The sequence below is a fragment of the Hyla sarda genome, chromosome 1 (genome assembly GCF_029499605.1).
Source record: "Hyla sarda isolate aHylSar1 chromosome 1, aHylSar1.hap1, whole genome shotgun sequence".
In the NCBI taxonomy this organism is placed as follows: domain Eukaryota; kingdom Metazoa; phylum Chordata; class Amphibia; order Anura; family Hylidae; genus Hyla; species Hyla sarda.
Window position 1 is genome coordinate 263,464,434 of NC_079189.1, and position 23,068 is coordinate 263,487,501.

The 23,068-nt window shown below is 42.7% G+C and overlaps 1 protein-coding gene across 1 annotated transcript in view; it reads right to left on the reverse strand.

The window, feature by feature from the left end:
• Window positions 1-5,473: 5,473 nt before the first annotated feature.
• The window catches only part of LOC130368092 (uncharacterized), a 65,505-nt gene continuing 47,910 nt past the window's right edge, over window positions 5,474-23,068 (reverse strand). The window contains exons 4-9 of the mRNA XM_056571378.1: window positions 9,257-9,352; window positions 8,962-9,104; window positions 8,525-8,792; window positions 8,076-8,254; window positions 7,575-7,633; window positions 5,474-7,143 (exon numbers count right to left, since the gene is read on the reverse strand). Of these exons, the coding sequence (XP_056427353.1) occupies window positions 6,993-7,143; window positions 7,575-7,633; window positions 8,076-8,254; window positions 8,525-8,792; window positions 8,962-9,104; window positions 9,257-9,352 (896 nt within the window). The 3' untranslated portion in view covers window positions 5,474-6,992. The remainder of the gene's footprint in view (window positions 7,144-7,574; window positions 7,634-8,075; window positions 8,255-8,524; window positions 8,793-8,961; window positions 9,105-9,256; window positions 9,353-23,068) is intronic.

Sequence of the window (23,068 nt, forward strand, 5' to 3'; positions counted from 1 at the left end):
CACATAGGGGTATGTCAGGACGTAGCCCGAGAATGAATGAATGACGGAGTGTATTCTGGAGCGCACTGCGCAAGCGCAAGCAATGAAATTTGCAGTATGGAGTGCGCATGCGTGGATGATGTTTTGGAGCTACGGATGTGATCCGGAAGTCTGCAGTACGGAGTGTGCATGCGTGGTTGATATGTGGAGCTACGGGTGTGATCCGGAAGTACAAGCGAGCGACAGCGCTCGGGTAGGAGACCCGGAAGTAGAATCGAGCGGCAGCGTTCGGACATGAAACCACAGAGACTCACAGGTATCTCCTTCTGGTCAAACAGACCTTTGTAATTAAGTTGATTATGTAATATATATAAGACAGATGTAAGGAAATAGAAGCACAACACCCCTGAGGAAGTTGCCGACGGGCAACGGAACGCGTGGGGTCTTTAGGGGGGCACTTGCCTGGTAACACCTCCATTAACCGTCCTGTGTCACTTCACCACTACTTGCTACATGAGAATACAGGTTGTATATGGGCTGTTGTGATGAATATAGTGTTATGCGGTAGCTTATTTGCATGACATAGTGACGATATTGATGTACTGTAATAGGCATGTGCCCTGGGTGGGGTTCCTTTGTTGAGGGAGCTCACCCTGTTTTGTGCTTTGGCTGCTTTAGGCCTGTTTTAAATGTTTTTAAGAATCTTGTCTGTCTTTTTGATTCATGTATTAATAAAGAGTACTTTTTGATATTTATGGGTGTGCGCTGTTTTGCGTGTTTCTTTTTCTTTCTGGATACTGTGGAGATTTTAACACTGTTGTGTCGTCCACTGTAGATAGTTCATCCCCCACTGGTACACGTTCTTTCACCCTAGACAGCTTTTTGCCTGAACATGACCTCTTCAACATTTGGGGATTGCACCACGCTTCTGAGCGTGATTATACGCATTGCTCGGCCAGATTTCACACATACTCTCGACTTCATATATTAGTGGACAGGTCTCTCATGGCCTTCGGACGTGGTTAGATCATGCTCCAGTTAGCATGACTGTGAAAGATGTATTCCCAAAACACAATTACATTTTTTATGGCGTTCCAACACTCATCTGATAGCTAACACTACACATGTGACTTTTCTGGAAGGGGTACTTTCTGACTATTTTGCACTAAATGTGACTGCAGATGTTAGCCCTACGACTGTTTGGCTAGCTCATAAGGCGGTTGTGCGAGGGTCCTTTATCCAACTGGGAGCTACCCTCAAAAAGCGAAGGACCATGGCACTCACGGAATCTCTCAATAAAGTGGCCGCCTTAGAAGCCATCCAAAAGGCAGATTATACCGTTGACACTAAAAATCAGCTACGCTCTGAAAGATTACATCTTACTACTGCTCGATCATGAGAGGACTCTTAGGAGATCTAGACTGTCTTTCTACCTGCATGACAATAAAGTGGGTTCCCTCCTTGCCAGAAAATTAAAACCCGCATTCTATAAGAAACGAATCTCGCTTTTGAAGCACCCTAAAACCCTCCAACCACAAAGGTCACCTCACCAGATTGTGGAAGCGTTTAAGGTCTATTATGACGCTTTGTATAATCTAAAAAGGGACCCCCTCTGCCCCCCAGCCAACCGAGAACGCAATTGACAAATTTCTTTCTTCCCTTAATCTCCCTAAGCTTTCTCCTTCTGTTCTCTCTGCTCTAAACTCCCCGATTACGGCCCAGGAGGTTATTGATGCTGTCAAATCCATGCCCAATAAAAAAAAAAAACCTGGACCCGATGGTCTTCCCTCTGAATACTACAAGAGGTTTCTACCCATGCTATTGCCCCACCTATTGTCAGTATTTAACACAGCAGTTGAATTGGGATCTTTCCTTTCGGATATGTTAGACACCCTCATCACTACAATTCCGAAACCCGGCAAAGCCCCAGATCTCACATCCAATTATCGCCCTATCTCTCTGTGATGCTAAACTGTATGCTAAAATCATTGCGACATGCTTACAACCTTACCTTCCAGCTCTGTTGGGCGGGGAACAAGTGGGATTTATGTTGGGGTGGCAGGCCACTGATAATACTAGGCGGATCATATCCCTATTGCAACATTGCGGGAAAGAAGGTATTCCATCTGTGTTTATAACCCTGGATGCTGAAAAAGCATTCAACAGGGTGAGCTGGCCGTACGCATTTTCTGCCCTGAGAGCTTTTGGTTTTGAGGGCCCTATATTGACCACTATACAGGCTTTATATTCCAATCCTGTGGCGAGGGTGTTCACAAATGGTGCGCTATCTGGTCGGTTCACCCTGTCGAAAGGCACCAGACAGGGCTGCCCCGTCACCGTTGATCTTTCTTATCACTATTGAACCGCTAGCCCAGGCAATCCGCTTACAGACTAAGATTTCAGGCCCTCCCAGTGGGAATTTCCCCACCCCTATTGGCCTCCCTCCACCCTCAATTTCCCTTCTCGTTTTCAATCTAATTTTCTGTCACTCCTATCTACTCTCTCCACCTTTGGACACCATATGCTCTCTTGGTTTGGCCACTTGGCAACGTTCAAAATGTTTCACTTGCCCAAACTGCTCTATTTATTTAGAACCCTACCAATGAGTGTACCGTCCTCCTTTTTTAGATCTGCAAACAAGATGATGGATGGCTTTGTCTGGCAGCATAAGAGACCGTGGATCCCTAGAAAATGTCCCATGGTAGAGGCTCCGGGGGGATGGGTAGACCTAATCTTGAGGATTATTATAGAGCTTCCATCCTGGACCAGATGAGACACTGGTGGTCAGGAGAATCTAGTAAGTTATGGGTAGCCCTTGAATCTAGTTATAGCACTGAGTGTTCTCTACAGTCTAGGATCTTAACACCGCTATCTGGCAGGAGGTTGGATCCCATCTCTTGGTCTGCTATTAATGTTATAGACAGGATCTGGCAGTCTAGCCTCAAACGATTCCCAAAACTAATCAAATGCCTGCCAAATAACATCCCCTTGGATCTTTTGACCTATATATTCCTGACTTAGACCTTTCCACCTGGAAGGCTGCCGGCATATTTACGGTGAAGGATTTATTGGATGATTCAGGCACTGTCCACTTCCCGACTCTCAGGGACCGGTTTCACCTACCACAGAGAGAGTTTTATAAGAGTTTACAGATTAGGAGCCTGCTTCAAACGGGCTGGTTGGAGGCCTTCGGGATGCCACTGAGATTGCTGGGTACCTTGAATGCTTCCGTTCCCTCAAGGGGAGGTATTTCTTTCTTTTAGGACCTCCTAGAAGACAAATGCAATATTGCGACACTCCCTTACATGTTACATTGGGAAAGGGATCTACACACCACGATCTTCCTGGAACAGTGGCGAACAGCGTTTCGCTACATACGAGGCATATTTAAGTGTGCGAACCACCAAGAGGCGATGTTCAAAACTATCCATTTATGGTATTTTACCCCTTATAGACTGAATAAAATCAACGCCTCCTGTTCCAGGTTGTGCTGGAGGGGCTGTGGCCAAACGGGTACCTTACTTCACACTCTGGGACTGCCCTGCATTGCGAGTGACTTGGAGGGGGATTGAACTGGTCATATCTAGGCTGATGGGTAAGAGTTTCACATTGTCCCCAACTCTGGCATTGTTGCTATTCGATTTCAATGAGTTGCCTTTTGACTTCAGGACTATTATTGCACATCTCATAATGACCACTAAATTGTTTATCACCAGGAAGTGGAAAAAAATGTAACTGGATTGAACACTGGCTCATGGATCGTACCCAGAGAGTGGTGGTCAATGATGTTGTTTAATTTATTTATCAATTATATAGAGGATGGCATTAACAGCTCTGTTTCTATCTTTGCAGATGACACCAAAGATTAAAAAAAAATTAACAGCTTTAAAACAGGGTTAGATACATTCCTGGAACAAAATAACATTAATGCTTATGAAGAAATATAAAATCCCATCCCTTCCCCAATATATCGCCACACCCCTACCCTTCAATTCCCTGGTTGAACTTGATGGACGTATGTCTTTTTTCAACCGTACTAACTATGTAACTATATTTTTGTCCCTGCAGCTATTGCCTGTGTGTCCCCGTAAAGGGTCCAAATACAGGAAGTATGGGTGAACAAGCAGGGCTCTGTGCAGTAAGGCTATGTGGCAAGCTCCCGCTTTACACGTCAGAATGATTGTCAAGCCAGGAGCCTGCACAGAGCCCTGCTTGTCCTGCCCTCACTTTGATCTCCTCACAAACACACACACAGACAATAGCTGCAGGGACAGTATTTTTTTTTTCATCCACAAATATTTATATATATTTTTACCAATGTATATTACAAATATACATGTAATGGTATTATCTTTATTATATAAAAAGTTTTTGCTAATGACAGGTACACTTTTATACACATTGGGGGAGATTTATCAAAACCTGTCCAGAAGAAAAGTTGCCCAGTTGCCCATAGCAACCAATCTGCTTGCTTCTTTTATTTTTAACAAGGCCTCTGCAAAATGAAAGAAGTAATCTGATTGGTTGCTATGGGCAACTGGGTAAATTTTCCTTTGCACAGGTTTTGATAAATCTCCCCCATTATCTTGAAAATCAAGATCGACAAGTTCAGCTGACATTCACCTACTGTGCATGGTCAACTTCTCAATGCTATATGCAGCCCCTTATCAATATTGGTTAGAATGTCATTCAAATGTTAATACTCTGGGGGGGGAAAATATGCATGTGTAAAATGTTTCTGGGGCACAAAACACTACAGACAAAGATGATGTAAATCCAAGAGTGATGAATGCCTTGTTTTAAAGCAGGCCAACAAATACGTTGTGATGCACAATAAGTCTTCATAAGTACATTATGAGATTAAATAATTAAGAGAATTAACTGGATCTATATTGTTCAATATACTATTTGTATCTGACATTAGTTATGATTTTGGACAACCTAAATTTGATAAATATATAAAATAACTCAAATCTGGTTCAGTCGCTGAATCTAGCACTGTAAATAAGGACAGTATAATATGTTATTCCCTTTCTTATACCAGCCATGGTGTAAAAAAAAACTGCATAAAAAAGGTATGCCATGATATCTCAAGATGGTGATAAACATGAGACACATGTTACATGAACTGGCAGATTTTAGCAGGACCAGCTGAACATCTAACATGTATGAGGGCCACCCGGCGGCAAAAATAGGGGGAAAGAGGATTGAACATGTTGGATTTCAACCGTCTAATCCTTTTTTCTCCGAGAGATTGAAGGCTGCTTTACCCGATTCAGTACACATACAAGCTCGGCCGAACACATCTTTTATAACCTAATTGGGGGGGGAAACAGAGAAAGAATAGATGCGAGTGCCAATCAGGTACATCACACTTGTTTAACAAGCCTATGACATGTCTGTCATATGCGTCACAGATCCTGCAAATATGAAGCTGTAATGCCAGTGTGAACAAGGCTTCAGAAGGATGCATATAATTCTATTACAACTCCTTAACAACTGTATTGCTATTGTATAAAGCTTTATTCAAAATATGATTTATTTACAATTTACAACACTACATATACATATATACATTTACAATTATACAGCTCCTACATGTCATTGGACAGATAGCATTTACTTTAGATACTTTTCAAATATTTGGATTTTATTTAAATTATTCTCTAAGAGCAAAAAAGAATAGGTTGATTGAAAGCCAAGTTGTCTGACAAGCAAAGGCTTTTAACTGCTGAGCATAACAAAGTTTCAATCCACTCAATGTCAACATTTTTACTTAAATGTTCGCTACTACTTAATTTTTGGTGTACATTAGTGTTTATGTTATACAGTATATATGATCACCATTGCCATCAATTTATCTGTTACCAATATAAGGCACTATAAAAATATGAACTTTACAGATATATAACTACATAATTGTCTTTAGTTATTTTAAATATCTGACTACTAATTTCTGTTTACATTTTTTTGGTTACAGAAAGGTCTGGGCTATGCTCACATATGTGCTGGAGACTGCCAATTCTGTCATTCTTGACAGAACTTCTGCATACAGAATTATTTTTCCTGTCACAATGACAGACATCTCTGAGAAACATGATGAACACCATAGTAATTCAGTAGGGTTTCTTGGTTGCTGTTAGGCTAGGTTCACACTGCAGAATCTCCAGGCAGAAAATTTACGCCCGTAGATTCCAAATGCGGCCAGTCGGCGCTAGGACAGTGCGGACACTGTAGTCTCCAATAGACTGCAATGTGTTCCGCGAGTATTTCCGCCTGAAGAATGAGCAACGCCATTCTTCAGGCAGAAATTTCCAAGAGGATTTTCATTCACAGTGTGAATTTGTGAACGGAAACCCATTCACTACACTATACCGTTTAGCAAGCAGAATTACTGCCTACAATTTCAAAGCAAAATTGCAGGTGAAAATTTCATAGTGTGAACCTAGCCTAAAGCTCTGTTGTGACACAGACTCACAAATGAATCATGATTTCATTTTGTAACTAAATCCCCATGAAGACATGACCACAGCCTTATGTATGCCATCTGCAATGGTTCATTTCTCAAGAACAGGTTAAGAAATAAACGCTGAACTGTGATCAGCTACAATTTTTTTGTAAAGTTTTGATGCATGTCTATAACATTGCTTAAAACACAATAACCACGGTCAACCTTTGCTATAAGAAATGTGTTTTCTATCCAGTGCCAAATAGTTTACATTGACACATAGGAATCTAGATTAAAGTGCCTTTGTTTAGGGCAAAATGTAGCTGAGCATCTATATCTCAGACCACTAGTAATAGTGCTAAGAAGACAACTTTTGGAGTTCCTGGGCTTTATATAAAGCAAAATAACTATTGTTGAATGGATATGTTATATCACTCATAATGCAGTATAGAGCTGGTGATAAGAGCAAGATGATACAATATGATATTATAAGTAATACAATGTATCTATTCAGCACCAGTTATAAGTATAAGCTATAAAATACCCAATAAATGTATTGCCACTTTCACATTTGACATTTGCATGTCTTAATGGCTAACACAGAGCGTATGTGTCCATTTCTGCTTCTGAAAGTATGTGTTTCATATTCTTGAGGTACACAACCATTGCCTGATCCTTCAGCCCACACCAAACAGTGATCCCTGTTTCGAGAATCCCTGAAAAAACAAATATGAAATAATTAGTTATGTATCATATGCACCTCCCAACTACAAAAATTGGTGCCATAAACATATGGGGGAGATTTATCAAAACCTGTTCAGAGGAAAAGTTGCCCATAGCAACCAGATTGCTTCTTTCAGTTTTAACAAGGCCTCTGCAAAATGAAAGAAGCGATCTGATTGGTTGCTATGGGCAACTCAGCAACTTTTTTTCTGGACAGGTTTTGATAAATCTCCCCCCATGGAATTTGAAAATTACAGAGTACCAAGAAGCTTGATAGTAGGAATAAAAAAACATGTAAAAAGCTTAGAATATTGTAAGATAAACAATGTAGAACTTTATTTGCATAGTATCTACAAGACATCACAATGAAAGATGCCTTTTTTTAGCGCTTGCTAAAAGGGATAGTCAAGCCAGCTGTGCTTACCTGAGTAGACAATGATTTCCTGATGAACAGCCTCCTAAGCACCGTCCTACATCAATTTCCTACATGATTTACAAGACAAAGACATTTAAATTACTTCCCTATCTTTGCATACAAAACAAAAGGCGAATGCACAATACTAATATGCTTTAGTAAAATCTTTTTACATATCAATAAATGTTTCTACACTACAGAAATTCTTTACACACAGCAGGTCAGGTCAAAAATTAGAACACAAAAATATATTTATTATAACTTTATATTATTATACTCTTATTATACATTTTATACATGCATGCACATGAGCCTTTTAGTAGTTAATAATAGCAGTATATAACCAACTACAGATAACTACTTTAACACCAACCAGTAATGTACTGTTGTAAAACCATAGCAGTGAAATGTAACTTGCTCTTTCCAAATAACCATAATTAAAAACAAATAACTCTGTATAATTAACAGGCACGTGTTGTAAACACAATTCAATTAATATAGATCCATTACCTTAAGTCTTTCTTCTTTGCCACCCTTAGCATTATATAAGACCTCATAGTAAAATTCAAGATAAGTGACCCTGTAGCAGTTCTCCTTCATCTCACATTTTTCCACAGTCTGCACTACTTCAGCTCCATTTGGACTTTCAACCACTACAGTGTCAAACTTAGTTGGGGCACACTGGAGACCTGTTAAGGTATATAACAGAAAGTTACTTACTCCATGTTAATAAAATCATCAGAAGGTAAATGTCAATAGGCAATACTAGTTGCTGTCATTATCTAGTGACAAAGCAACCAGATCCTGTCCAAGTTGTAATGTCTGATGCATACTGGTTCCCGAATAGCAATGCACAGGCACACACTTATTTACATATTTCTAAATCATTGTTAATCTTTTTGAAGACTATGCCTTTAACGTTCATTCATTATATATAAAATAATTGTACGTTAACTAACCTGAACTAACTGTAGGACTTGAACACTTCCCAACATCCACTGTTGACTCAAAGGGTGTGTCTGGGAAGAAGGTCTTTAGAAATGGCATTCGGATGCACTCCTGTGGAATGGGATTACATTGACAGTCCTCGATCACCTCCACTTCTTGAATCCCATGGAAGAGCAGAACCCTCTCAAGTCCAACCTTTGTCGGCTGACAGCTCATCTCATGGGGACATGATGGCTCTGAACCTGATGTTAATGTTGTGTCAGGCATTCTTTCTCGTAACTATAACAATATAAAAAGATTTGTACAAGATATATGCAATTCAAATCTAGTAATATGCTTCAAAAGAAAATGGATTTGTACAGATAGACTCAGTAAAAAGCATGGAAAATTACAGTCACAAACATAAAAAAAAATATCTAAACAATGTAGATAAGATCATAACAAAAACCTTTTTATTTTTCAGGAAATCCAGCATTGATGAATGCTTTGGAAGCCCAGGGAATCCAGAACCGTAAGAATTTAATCTTTGGGGAACTCCGCAATGAGATCTGCATAATCCAACATCCACACTTACAGGACTGCCAGATATATCTATAGAGAAACATATAACATAATACTTTTGAAAATGCACAACTAAAAAAATTATATCTGAAACTTTTTTTTTAATCAGATATAATATTGTGAGCAGTTTATGAAATGCCAACAAGGCCTACATGTTGGTCATATGGGACAAAAGTACTTACCCTGTCCAATATAGACAAAATTGCTTTGTCGTTTACAACATCCTCTTTCTGTAAATAGATTCCTTCTGTCAGTAGGTCTGTTTATTACACCGTCATCTGCAGATAGGTACATTTCATTAGCTCACAGTAAGCAAATACACAGTATTGCACAGCATACTATATTACTTGGAATTGCTACAGTTAATATAGGAATAGATCACTCTACTGTGTTTTAGAAAAAGAGGGAATGGGTCATAGAATGTGTCAGCAATTCATCAAAATGGTTAATAGATAATAGTAAAAAAAAAAAATTATATATATATATATATATATATATATATATATATATATATATATACACACAAATACAACTTTGTGTCTCTTCATTTTAAAAGTGGTGACAATGTGAATACTTACAAGCAGCACTCAAGAAGCAAAATAAACTGCAGATGCTCAGCTTCACCAGCAACGAGTATTCCATGTCTGATTCCTAAAATTGTCTCCAAGATACTGGATGAGCTTCTACACTTGCAGCCCAGACTTTTATATCCTTAGGGAGACAGATCTAACATGTATATTGGTGCCAAAGCTACAATAGGAGGCCACTGAGATTGTAATCTTAATACAACACAAAAGTGGTGTCAAAAACCCTTAAACTAATTGAATTTCCCCACTTAAATGTCCCTGAGACAGTGGTTAAGATCTACATCAAAGGGTTGTTTTAAATACCAAATAACCCCCTAAGTGCTGGTCATCTTTTGGTTTTATTTACTTGCTCGGCTTGAGGTGTGAGCTCAAACTACTTGTGCTAGCCAAATGAAGCCTTAAGTAGCTTTCAGTCTCCTTTATTTGAAAAGGAAGAAAATTGTTTAAAAGCTATTCTTCTGTTGTTCTCAGTTGTCTTTTATCTGTAGTTAAAAAGCTTTCATTACACTTCAATGTTTAAGTTCACAGCAGTTTTTTTGATAAACTGAGACTTCAAGGGAGCTGCGATTCTGTAAAACAACATTTCTAGCAGTATATTCTGATATATATATATATATATATATATATATATATATATATATATATATTAATAATATGTCCATTATTACACGACTGACATGATAAAAATAATTAATTGTCAAAAATAATTATAGATGGACTTGAGTTAAACCCTTTAGCTGTTCTGTCATTAAAAAATAACAATTATTTTGCAAACAATAGGTGAGAAAAAACTTTAATAAGGACAAAATACTTATATTGACAGTGAATGAATGTGACATAGCTTTGGTCAATGGCGTCTGAGTTATTAATAAGCATTTTACTATATTCTATTTGTTCATTGTAAAGATCTCATTGTTTTTTATGCTTTAAGGGTACGTTCACATGTACAGGATCTGTTGCATCATTGAAGTTAATGGGTAGCAAAATCAGCAGCACAAATTATGCAGCAGATCCTGTACGTGTTAACGTACCCTAAGGGGTTATCCAGATTAGGAAAACGTATCCCTATCCAAAAGAATAGGGGATAAGTGTTAGATTGTGTGTGTGTGGGGGGTCCAACCACTGATCTCCTGCACGGAGCTCCGACTCTCCTAGTGCAAAGAGCGGTGGTCGCCCTTCATGTATTTCTACGGGAGAGCTGAAGTGCTGTACTCTTGTATCTTTGGATCTCCCATAGAGATTCATGGATGGGGAGTGTTTAGACCAGCTGATGTGCTGTGTACAAATCATCACACACAGGAGCTGAGGCCTAGCCGGGGCCCCATACGGGAGACTGCAGGGGGGTGCTAGCAGTCGGATCCCCCACGATCAGACACTTATTGCCTTTACCGCTGGACATTTCCTTTAAGCTACGTCATCTTCCAAAAAACTATTGGCACCAAAATGGGAATAATTATGTTTACCTCTTTCCTTTCTAAATGGCTGTATAGTTGTTTCTATACGAACAGAAAAGTAACATACAACACCATACAACTTTAGTTATGCATAGTAAAAGTTAGACATGACTAAACAGAAAAACAATAAACTTTCTCACTATTTTCAACTGGATCAGCCAAATGTCTCATGTCTATGTGGGAGCCAACAATCCCCTGAAATCTGCTATCAGGGGAAAGACAGACCAGACATGTTGGATTACATCATACCCAAGCTTTTGTCGGGCAGCGACTTATACTGTTGACCCTGATTTTAATGTACATGCTCAGATGATCTGAGCATGCATTTTATAGGAGAGTTGGGGAATACAGCTGTAAACTGAATTAGCATTTGGCCAACAGTTATGTCATGTGTATCACCAAGCTCCTAATTTCCAGCCCTGTTTCCAGATTTAGCCATTCTTAGAAAGGCCATAAAAAGTGCAATATCTCGGTACGCTGTCATTTTTATGCAAAAATTGCCTTTACAATGAAAATGTACATGTCTTTAAAAAAATATTTGTTCAGATATTTTATTTTGATATCACAACCTGACAATTATACAGTGGTGACTGATATTACAAATGGTGGACATGAGCAGCTGAGTCAATGGTGGCACAAGAAAAGGAACTTCCTGCTAAAGCAATGTCTCAATATTGAACACTGCTTTAGCAGGAAGTTCCTTCTCTTGTGCCACCATTGGCAGACACATAAACCAAACTGGCAAACAGCAAAACAGACTTGCTTTCCCATAGCAACTAATCACAGCTCAGTTTTTATATTTTAAAGAGTAAAATGAAAGCTGCTGCGATTGGTTGCTATAGGGAAACAAGTCAGTTTTGCTGTTTGTCAGTTTTTATTCTGACAACACAAGAAGTATATGTACACTCTGTCTGTCTGATACTTAAAGGGGTACTCCACTGCCTCAGCGTTCGGAACATTTTGTTCCAAATGCTGAGTGCAGGCGCCGGGCTTGTGACGTCACACCACGCACCCTCAATGCAAGTCTATTGGAGGGGGAGTCGCCACAAAATGTTCCAAACGCTGAGGCAGTGGAGTCCCCCTTTAATGCACCAGCAAGTACAGGCATGCCCTGCAGTCTGTTCTATTATATAGCAGGGACTCTTCACTAAAAACAAACATCAGCTGTTGCTCATGTCCAACATTAAAGCTTTAGATGTCGTTATCAATGCCAACCACAGTATTCAAAGGATAAAATAACAGGTTCAGTGGGTTCAGGGCACTGCTCAGACCCCACAGCATGATTGTGAAGAGTTAAAATGGTGACCAGAGTTCTCCTCCTTAACTCCAGTCATCACTCTGCCTATACAGCCTGCCTCATGCCAATGATAGTGATAAGTTGAGGACAAAAAAGTTGCAACAAAAATTAAAGGAACAGACCAGGCATGCTGGCTGTCCTTTGCCAAGGTATATACCTCCTCTGCTGAACCCAAACAGTGCCAGCATTGTGGACAACTAAAGCAACTGTCTCTAGATTGTCCCCACTCTTAAGTCACATTTAAGCTAGAGCATTGCAATGCTAAGAGCCAAGCAGCAAGAAAATATAAAGCTTTGACTGTTTCATTAAAGAGGTTATCCAGGGGCTGTTTTTTTGTTGTTGTTTTAATTTTTTTTTCCAAATCTATGCTCATTGTGTGGTATATAACAAAATAAACCTTTAATTCATGCATTGTGTCCTGCTCCATTTCCTACAACTATATTCTTTCTGAGCTGCACCATGACTGGGGGGCCTAGGAAGCATTTAGGCCCAGTGTGTCACACTACCTATTAGCAATGTCCAGCCTTGGCAAGCGTTTCGCTTAGCAGAGTCTGGGTGCTTGCTGGGCCTGACAGTCACGCTGTAGCTCAAAAAGTGGATTGCTGCAGGGACCGGAGCAGGACACCGGAGGCATTGCGCGAGTGCTGCAGGTAAGCAAAGATTTGTTTTGTTATATACCACACAATGGGCATGCATGAACCCCCCACAGCTGCTGGATAACCACTTTAAGCACAATAACTGTGCTGGAAATATGGTATGTAACAGTCTGTAGTAAATAGTGGTGGTGTTGGGGGGAGGGGAGCTGGGAAATGTCTTTGAAGTGTTGAAAAAGTAAAAACTGTAAAGTTCTCTCTAGTGAGGAGAAGACTTATTGTAACGTAACCAAATGTCTTAAGACTGGATGCCTTTAGAAGGGTAATTCATGACAAAGTGAGAGTCAGAGAGTGAGAGAGAGAGAGTTGTTTATAGGATGTGTATTGTGTCCAGAGAGTCTTATATGCCCTAAACAAGTTCAACATCGTAATAGACTGGTTGGCCTACGACCTGATCAGAAGCCACAAGCAAGACTCTGAGAAAATCAGTGTGTTTGACTTGTGGTGTCTAAAGGGGGTCCGCATTGCGAGACATCTATCACACGAGGACGACAAGCGTTGGCTTACCCTACAGGAGCTGTTAACTAAATTCTCGCTGCCCCCCTCCCAATTCCTTCAGGTCCACCAACTGCTCTTGTTTTGTAAATCCTGCCACCGTAATCCTTCCTCTGAGGTGGCGTCCAACTTGTTTGGGGACATGGTAGGGAGAAGCCCTAGAAATGTTTCCCTATCAGGGTTCTACAGCTGCTTTAATGATCACCTCCTAAAAATCTCTAAGCATAGGGTGTTCTCTAAATGGGAATCCATAGTGAAGAACTCTGACTTCCAGGGGAAAATTGTAGAAGGGTACGACAAGGTCAGGGCCAACGTAATTAATGAACACTAAAGGGAAATGGATTTTTTTTTTTAACGTTTCATCATAGCTATGTAGGCTTTAAAGGAAAACTGTCAGGTGGGCGTGGCCTGCATGGGGAGCTAGGAGGATGCATTGCTGCCGAGCTCCCTATCACCCTGTGAACTACCCTGCTATAATTTACCCCTGACCCACGGAACTGCTTGCCTCCAGATGCAGGAGATCCTGGTGACTCCAGCGGTGCGACTCGCGCTCTGCTCCGGTGCTGGTGGCGGGGTCTGCTGTCTGGGAGGTCCGGACTGCTGAGAAGAGAGAGCGGCAGCGGAGCCGGGACACGGGCGGCCTCTGTGGCAGAGTGGTGAGGTCCGGAGGTGAAGGTGTGGCGCCCTGGGGTGTCCTGGTGGCTTCTACGGGTCCCGAGAGTCCTCCTGAGTTCCCCTACATTGCGGCCGCCATTACTGGCCTTCATGGGCAGGGCCTCATCATGGGACGATGATGCTTCTTCAGATGGTGGCCACTCTGAAGCTAGTGGCTATTCTCTGCGGCTAAATCCTTTTTCCAGATCTGCGGAGCCGTCTGGCAGCGCCTTGCCCCTCCAGGCTGGGTTGGGGTCGAACGGGCCCTCGGAGCCGCCGTTACGTCCTTCTCCTGATCGAATGCACTATGATGGGACTCTTATGGACCTCCGCTTCACTGAAATTCTATCCACGATCACCTCCTGTCATACTTCTATGATTGCTAAAGTGGATGAACAGACAGGAATTTGTTATTCTATGCCATGAGACTCAAGTCAAGTTGAGGTAGCGCACTACGGAGGTGGAGAACAGGGTCTGGTTTAGTTTGGTTGAGGATACCCTCCGCCCTATTCTCCAGCAAATTTCTGACCTGCAGCAGCAGTTTAGGGTTATGGTGGATAGAGCTGACGACTGAGAACCGTCTGAGGCGTAACAACGTTCGGCTGGTGCGCCTTCCTGAGAAGGCGGAGGGTGCTGATCCAGTGGCATTCAGCCACTACCTTCTCTCCCTTCTTTGCTGTGGAACGGGCCCATAGGGTCCCTGCGAGACCTCCTGTGCCTGGGTGGCCTCCTCGGCCATTTCTAGCTCGGATTCTTCACCTTAAAGACAGAGACACTATCCTGAGACCTGTGCGGATCAAGGGAGAGGTGCTTTTTGGCGACTGGCCGAGTTTCTTTCTATCCGGACTTCTCTGTGGAGTTGAGAAAACAGCGGCTTACAGAAGTTAGGGCCAAGTACGCTCCAAGGGATATCGCTATGCCATGTTGTACCGGGCTCAGCTGAGGGTGGTGGATGGATGCACTAACAAATTCTTCACCTCACCTGCGGAGGCAATGCAGTGGGCGGAGGCTGCCCCCAGAGCGGCCGGGCTGCCGGACTGATGCTCCTGATGGATGGACTACTCCCTTAGTTAGCTAGCGTGTATGCTGCCAGAGATAGTTGGGGTGGGGGGGTGGGGTGGAAGACGGGGGGTGAAAGTGTGGGGGGGGGGGACAGTGGTTGGTGGATTGTAAGTAGCTACTGCACTCACCTGCTACGATTTTCTAGTTTGGCATATAGGTCTGCTCAGGTTTAGTTAGATTGAGACAGGGTTGTTTTGGGTATGTTTTGCTGTTTCTATCTGTTTATGCTGTTTGGTGGTGTTTTGTCCTTGTTGTCTGTCCATGTGTCTGTGGTGTGCATGAGAGCTCCTTGGTTTGCGGGGTACCTTTTCAGTGGGGTAGGCCCTGGTAACGCTGCATCTTGGTTTCATGATGGGGTCCCTTAAAGTTTTAAGCTGGAATGTCCGTGGCCTCAACTCCAAGTTTAAGAGGGCGCCTTGATTTTGTTAAGAGACACACCTCACATATTATTTGTCTGCAGGAAACTCACCTTACGAGTCAAAAGGTCCTGGCCCTAAAGAGGGCGTGGGTTGCGAAGGGTTATCACTCATCCTACTCATCCTTGGGTAGAGGGGTCTCACTCCTTGTCTCTAAGTCATCCCCTTGATTATCTCCCAGGTATCCTGTGACCACTTTGGTAGGTATGTGATATTACACTGTGCGTTGTCCTCATTTTGCTTTAACCTTGTCTCCTTGTATGTACCTCCTCCCTTTCATGTGACCCTCCTGGATCTGATTGTGGATAGGCTGACTTCCTTCCCTACTGACCCTGTCTTTTTATAGGGGACTTCAATGTTGTTCCTGACTCCCGGCTCGATCGCACCAGTGCTGTAGACTCCGGATCATCTGCATTAGCTTCTTGGCGTCTGGGGTTGGGCCTTACTAATCTTTGGAGATGGAATACCCTGATGACTCCGTCTTTTCTTACTGCTCCTTGGTGCACCGGACCATCTCCCGAATTGCCCTCGCTTTTGCTTCGGCTGACCTACTGCCGGCTGTGAGTGAGGTGTGCTATACTAGTAGAGGGATCTCAAATCATTCTGTCTTAATAGTTACCTTGTCCTTAGGTCCTAGGCCCTACTCACGTTTGTGGAGAATGCATCCTGGGTGGCTTCAGGTGGATGAAATATTGTCTGCCTTGGAGTCTACTCACTCTATTAGGCCCATAATGCCTCCCACCCAGATGTCCTCATCTAGTGGGACATTTACAAAGCCACGGTTAGGGGAGCATTTATAGTGGGGGTAGCAGGCAGGAGAGTGCTATTGGGAGCCCGGGAGCGGGCATTACAGTCTGAAATAGGGGTTCTCGAGGCAGCGGTGGTAAGGGACCCTATTCCGGAGGCTGAGGGGGAGTGGGCTAGGGCACAGATATCTCTTTTGATTGACCAGAAAGATCGGGTTCATTTGACACTAGCCTTATTTGAATTTGTGGATAAGAATGGTAAACTTTTGGCCTATAGAAATAGATTGAATCAGCTCACTCACTGTTTTTAGAGTCCAAACGTCCAGCACAACCTCTTCTCGTGGAAGCCCGAAAACAAAGCACTGAGGCTGGGTCCTCAGGTGTACTGATTGACAAACAAAGAAACCGGGTTTCCGCCTCCCGACTTGGGAGTAAAAATTATTCAAGCTTTATTCCATATCAGATTAAAATCCAAAATATAGCATAAGAAAAGAGAAAACAGGATAAAAAAAAGAACACTCACGAAACGCACCAGCGCGTTTCAACTTATTTCTAAATCTTAGTCATGGCAACTATTGATAGAAAAGACCAGCTTAATATACCTTGCGCCAAAGCAACCACTTTCTGAACATGGGACCGCCCTAAAAGCAGGCGTTTCCCACTGGACAACACTGCAACATAGTAATTGTCAAAAAACAATATGTATAAACCCCTAAAAAAAACACTTATAGAATAAAACTGCATAAATGACATTAGGCATGTAAAAAAACATGTTCTATAGATATATGCAGGAAATTAGAAAATATATGCATAACCATCAAAAATAATAACTGAATTACACGTTAGAGAATGAAAACACTCTCACAGTGTATGGACGCATCTATACACAGCATGGAATGATATGATACTTAAAAGGACATCTGCAGCGTGATGAACACTTATCCCCTATCCACAGGATAGGGGATAAGTGTTTGATCGCGGGGTGGGGGGGCGACCGCTGGGACCCCCTGTGATCTCCTGTACGGGGCCGCGGCTGTCCCGTGCAGGGGGCGTGCCGGCCGCAGCATGACGTTGCAGCCGGCACGCCTCCTCCATACATCTCTATGGGAGAGGCGGAGAGGCAGCGTTCGCGCTTCCCCGTCTCCCACATAGAACTGTATGGGGACGGGGAGGAGACGAGGCGTCGACGCTACGCTCCTTAGCGCTCACCATGACACCCCGGACACCCCGCAATCAAACACTTATGCCCTATCCTGTGGATAGGGGATAAGTGTCATACCGCTGCTGTTGTCCTTTAACCCCTTAACGACGCAGGACGTATATTTACGTCCTGCGCCGGCTCCCGCGATATGAAGCGGGATCGCGCCGCGATCCCGCATCATATCGCGTGGGTCCCGGCGCTAATCAGCGGCCGGGACCCGCGGCTAATACCACACATCGCCGATCGCGGCGATGTGCGGTATTAACCCTTTAGAAGCGGCGGTCAAAGCTGACCGCCGCTTCTAAAGTGAAACTGAAAGTATCCCGGCTGCTCAGTCGGGCTGTTCGGGACCGCCACGGTGAAATCGCGGCGTCCCGAACAGCTGATCGGACACCGGGAGGGCTCTTACCTGCCTCCCTGGTGTCCGATCGACGAATGACTGCTCCGTGCCTGAGATCCAGGCAGGAGCAGTCAAGCGTCGATAATGCTGATCACAGGCGTGTTAATACACGCCTGTGATCAGGATGAAAGATCAGTGTGTGCAGTGTTATAGGTCCCTATGGGACCTATAACACTGCAAAAAAAAAAAGTTAAAAAAAAGTGTTAATAAAGGTCATTTAACCCCTTCCCTAATAAAAGTTTGAATCACCCCCCTTTTCCCATAAGAAAAATAAAACAGTGTAAAAAAAAAAAATAAATAAACATATGTGGTATCGCCGCGTGCGTAAATGTCCGAATTATAAAAATATATCATTAATTAAGCCGTACGGTCAATGGCGTACGCGCAAAAAAATTCCAAAGTCCAAAAAAGCGTATTTTGGTAACTTTTTATAACATTAAAAAATGAATAAAAAGTGATCAAAAAGTCAGATCAAAACAAAAATCATACCAATAAAAACTTCAGATCACGGCGCAAAAAATGAGTCCTCATACCGCCCCGTACGTGGAAAAATAAAAAAGTTATAGGGGTCAGAAGATTACATTTTTAAACGTATAAATTTTCCTGCATGTAGTTATGATTTTTTCCAGAAGTGCGACAAAATCAAACCTATATAAGTAGGGTATCATTTTAACCGTATGGACCTACAGAATAATGATAAGGTGTAATTTTTACCGAAATATGCACTGCGTAGAAACAGAAGCCCCCAAAAGTTACAAAATGGCGTTTTTTTTTCGATTTTGTCGCACAATGATTTTTTTTTCCGTTTCGCCGTGCATTTTTGGGTAAAATGACTAATTTCACTGCAAAGTAGAATTGGCGACGCAAAAAATAAGCCATAATATGGATTTTTAGGTGGAAAATTGAAAGGGTTATGATTTTTTAAAGGTAAGGAGGAAAAAACGAAAGTGCAAAAACGGAAAAACCCTGAGTCCTTAAGGGGTTAATAGCTGTATGATAGGTCATGTCTGTAATTAATTCCAGACAGGAAGAGAGTCTCAAAACAGAGAATCCAATACGCTTCCCGTCTGAACACAGCCCTACCCCAATCACCACCTCGACGGGGCGGACGTACTCTCTCTATACCAATACCTTTGAGTTTGGGAACAATACCAGCATGTTGTTCCACTACATGCTTGGTAAAACCTGACATGGATCGTGTGCTACCGGTAGCTTTAGGTAAGTGCAAATGTTCTTGTATACGGATTTTAAGTTTACGTGTTGTGCACCCTATATACTGTACATTGCATTCCTCACAGATAATTGTGTAGATAACATGATGGGTTTGACAATTAATAAAACTTTTGATGTTATACTGTTTATCTGATACACAAGATGTAAATGTATTAGTATTGTGCATGTATTTACATAAGCTACTCGATTTTGTAACTTCTGTAGTATCATACTCGCTAGGAGACAACTGGCTTTGTAAGGAACGGCCTCTACGAGGGATAACCCTAATACCTCCCTGGAGAATATGTGCCATTTTTTCGTCTAATCCCAAAATGGGAAGATGTTTGAAAATTATTTGTTTAATGTCATTAAACGGATTAGAATAGGAGGTGGTAAATGTGGGCATGTTGTGGTTAGACTTTATATCATGTGGAAGCATAGGTTTATTACGAAGATAATATCCTGAGGGTTTAGAATTGACTATGCCCTCACCTCTGGCCACTAAATGCATGTTATAGCCTTGTTCCTTGAGACATGATCTGATATCTATGCATGTTTCAGCAAACACTTCATCATTAGAAGAGGCCCGTCTAGCATGCACAAATTCCCCTATTGGTAGGTTATTTATGACATGGGATGGGTGGCAGCTAGTAGCATGTAGAAGACTATTGCCAGCACATGGCTTACGAAAAAGACTAGTATGAATGCATTCGTTGACATGGGACCCAGTTAGTGTGACGTCCAGAAAATCTATTTTTTCCCTATTAAGTGTCATGGTAAATTTCAAAGAAAAAAGGTTCACTAAGAAAAGACAAAAATTCCTGAGCTTGAGATGTGGTCCCCTTCCATATCAGGAGGAGGTCGTCTATGTACCTCCCGTAGCAACCCACAAGATGACAAAAAGGGGTTGGAAGGGAGGAACAGGACGACCTCCTCCCAATAAGCCATATACAAGTTGGCTAAAGAGGGTGAGAACTTAGAACCCATCGAACAACCTGTAATAAAAAAAAAAAAAAAAAAAAAAAAAAAAAAAATAAACTGATTGATGAAACTGAAAAAATTATGCTGTAAAAAAATTGCAACACTGACAAAATGTATTCCTGTAATTCGCAACTGTATATACTATATTTTTTAAGATGGTAAGCTACTGCTTTAATAGCATTGTTATGCGGAATGCAGGAATATAACGCAACAATGTCACATGCCATCCAACTCTGATTTTTTGTCCATGGCCTGCAGAAGCGATTTGGTGTCTTGAATATATCCAGTGAGATCCAGGGGTTGTAGCAATCCATCTAGCCAAGCGCTGAGCCTCTCTAGTAGTGAGTCGATGCCAGCAACTATCGGTCTGAGTGGTGGAGGAAATTTGGGTAACGCGTGAAAAACTGGACATGGATCAGTGCTTGCGGTCATGGCGGAGTGCAAATGTACGTCTTGGTGCGTTAAGTACCACTGCTCCATGACGTACATTTACATCAATTGTCGTTAAGGTGTTAAATTTATTCACCCATTTAAGTTGATAAACTTGCATGGGGCTGGAAGCAATATAAAAATTAGCTAATCCTATCACTTGCAGCAGCATGTGCTGACCTCTGCTGTCCATTTTAGGAACTGTCCAGAGCAGGAGAAAATCCCCATAGCAAGCATATGCTGCTCTGGACAGTTCCTAAAATGGACAGCAGAGGTCAGCAGAGAGCACCGTGGTCATGACATCAGAAAAATCTAAAAAGATTTCCTCTGTAGTATATAGGCCCTAAAAAGTACTGGAAGGATTGAGATTTTTTTTAAGAAGTAATTTACATCTGTAACTTTCTGGCACCAGTTGATTGAATTTTTTTCCCATGGGAGTACCCCTTCAAAATGGACCATTTGGCTACCGTTTTATTAGCATGCAGTTGTAAGCTTGCCTTGTTTATTTGGTAAAATTTTTTCTGATTTCTAGGGTACATACCGTATATCCCGGCTTATAAGACCACTTTTTAACCCCGAATTTTCTTCTGAAAAGTCGGGGGTCGTCTTATACGCCGGGGACTGGGGACGGCATAGGAATACCTATGATTATCTGCCCGGCCCAGCTCCCGTGTACGGCTGCAGGCAGGGACCGGCCATAGCATGTAAAACCTAATTACTGATACTAAAAACCAGGGAGCCTCCAGCTGTTGAGAAACTACAACTCCCAGCATGCCCAGACTGGCAAAGGCTGTCCGGGCATGCTGGGAGTTGTAGTTTCACAACAGCTGGAGGCCCCCTGGTTTTTAGTAGACAGTATTAGTTTTTACCTGCTATGGCTGGCCCCCGCCTGCAGCCGCACACAGGAGCCGGGCCGGACACATAAAAAGAAGTATTCCTATCCCGGACATCCCTGTGTCCACCGGTCACTTACCATTCCCTGGCCAACGCGCGTCCTCCTACGATGATCCTCCGGTCCTCCACCTCTATGGTTGTACGTCAGTGACGTCCCGTGCGTACAACCATAGAGACGCAGGAGGACCGCAGGATCATCACAGGACGCGCGTTGGCCAGGGAATGGTAAGTGACCGGCGGCGTGTTTTCTTCAGTGTTCCGGTCACCGCTCCCCCGGTACTGGCACCTCCTGCTATGGTCCATCTCCTGGTGTGTGTGTGTGTGTGTGTGTGTGTGTGTGGGGGACTGCCTACTATTGTGGGGGGGGGGGGGGGGAACTGCCTACTATTGTGGGGGGGGGGGGGGGGACTGCCTACTATTGTGGGGGGGGGGAACTGCCTACTATTGGGGGGGGGGGAACTGCCTACTATTGTGGGGGAAGGGAACTGCCTACTATTGTGGGGGGGAAACTGGCTACTATTGTGGGGGGAGCTGCCTACTATTGTGGGGAGGAGTTGCCTACTATTGTGGGGGGGAAACTGCCTACTATTGTGGGGGGGAGCTGCCTACTATTGTGGGGGGGAGCTGCCTACTAATGTTGGGGAACTCCCGACCTAATGTTGGGGAGCTGGCAATCTAATGTGGGGGAACTGGCAACCTAATGTGGGGGAACATGCTGCCTACCTAATGTGGGGGAACTATACTGCCTACCTAATGTGGGGGGAACTATACTGCCAACCTAATGTGGGGGGAACTATACTGCCAACTTAATGTGGGAGGGAACTACAAGGTACTGTACATTGCGGTAGAGAGGTAGTCTTATATGGAGAGTATATCCCAAACTCTACATTTTAACTGTAAAAGTTGGGGGTAGTCTTATAAACCCAGTCGTCTTCTACGCCGGCATATACAGTACCCAAAGAAATTCGCACAATCCTTTGCTAAATCTATAACATGACTACAGGGTCCCAAGATAAGTTTGCATGGCACTAGAGAATGTCACTCACTTCCCCTCCTGACCTCTGAAATGCTAGGAAGAGCAGCAGGAGGTTAGCTCTTAAACTCCATTTCATATGGAAGGGATGGCGTATGCTCTGTAATCAACTCCAGAAATTGAACCCTGGTGCTAGGTCCATAGGAGCAGCTTGCCTACTAAACAATGGGAGGTACCTCCATTTTCAGATTGCTGCTGCGCTAGCCCTGCCAACTTAAATCCGACCAGTGACCATTTTCAAAATTAGGGTGTACCAAAAGGTATGGAGCCTACCCCCCCAATCTCTCTGAAATCCCAAATACAGGGAGACCAGCAGTTGTGGTTGTGTAAATTGGGATAATTGGGCAAACCTAACAGCCCAAGCGTTTGTCATCCACCACTGGATTTAATTTTAATGGACTTTGTTTTAATGAGTTAAAAAAAAATAAAAAAAATTCCTCCCTATGAACAGAGGAAATATTTAGTAGGCTCTCCTAGTGC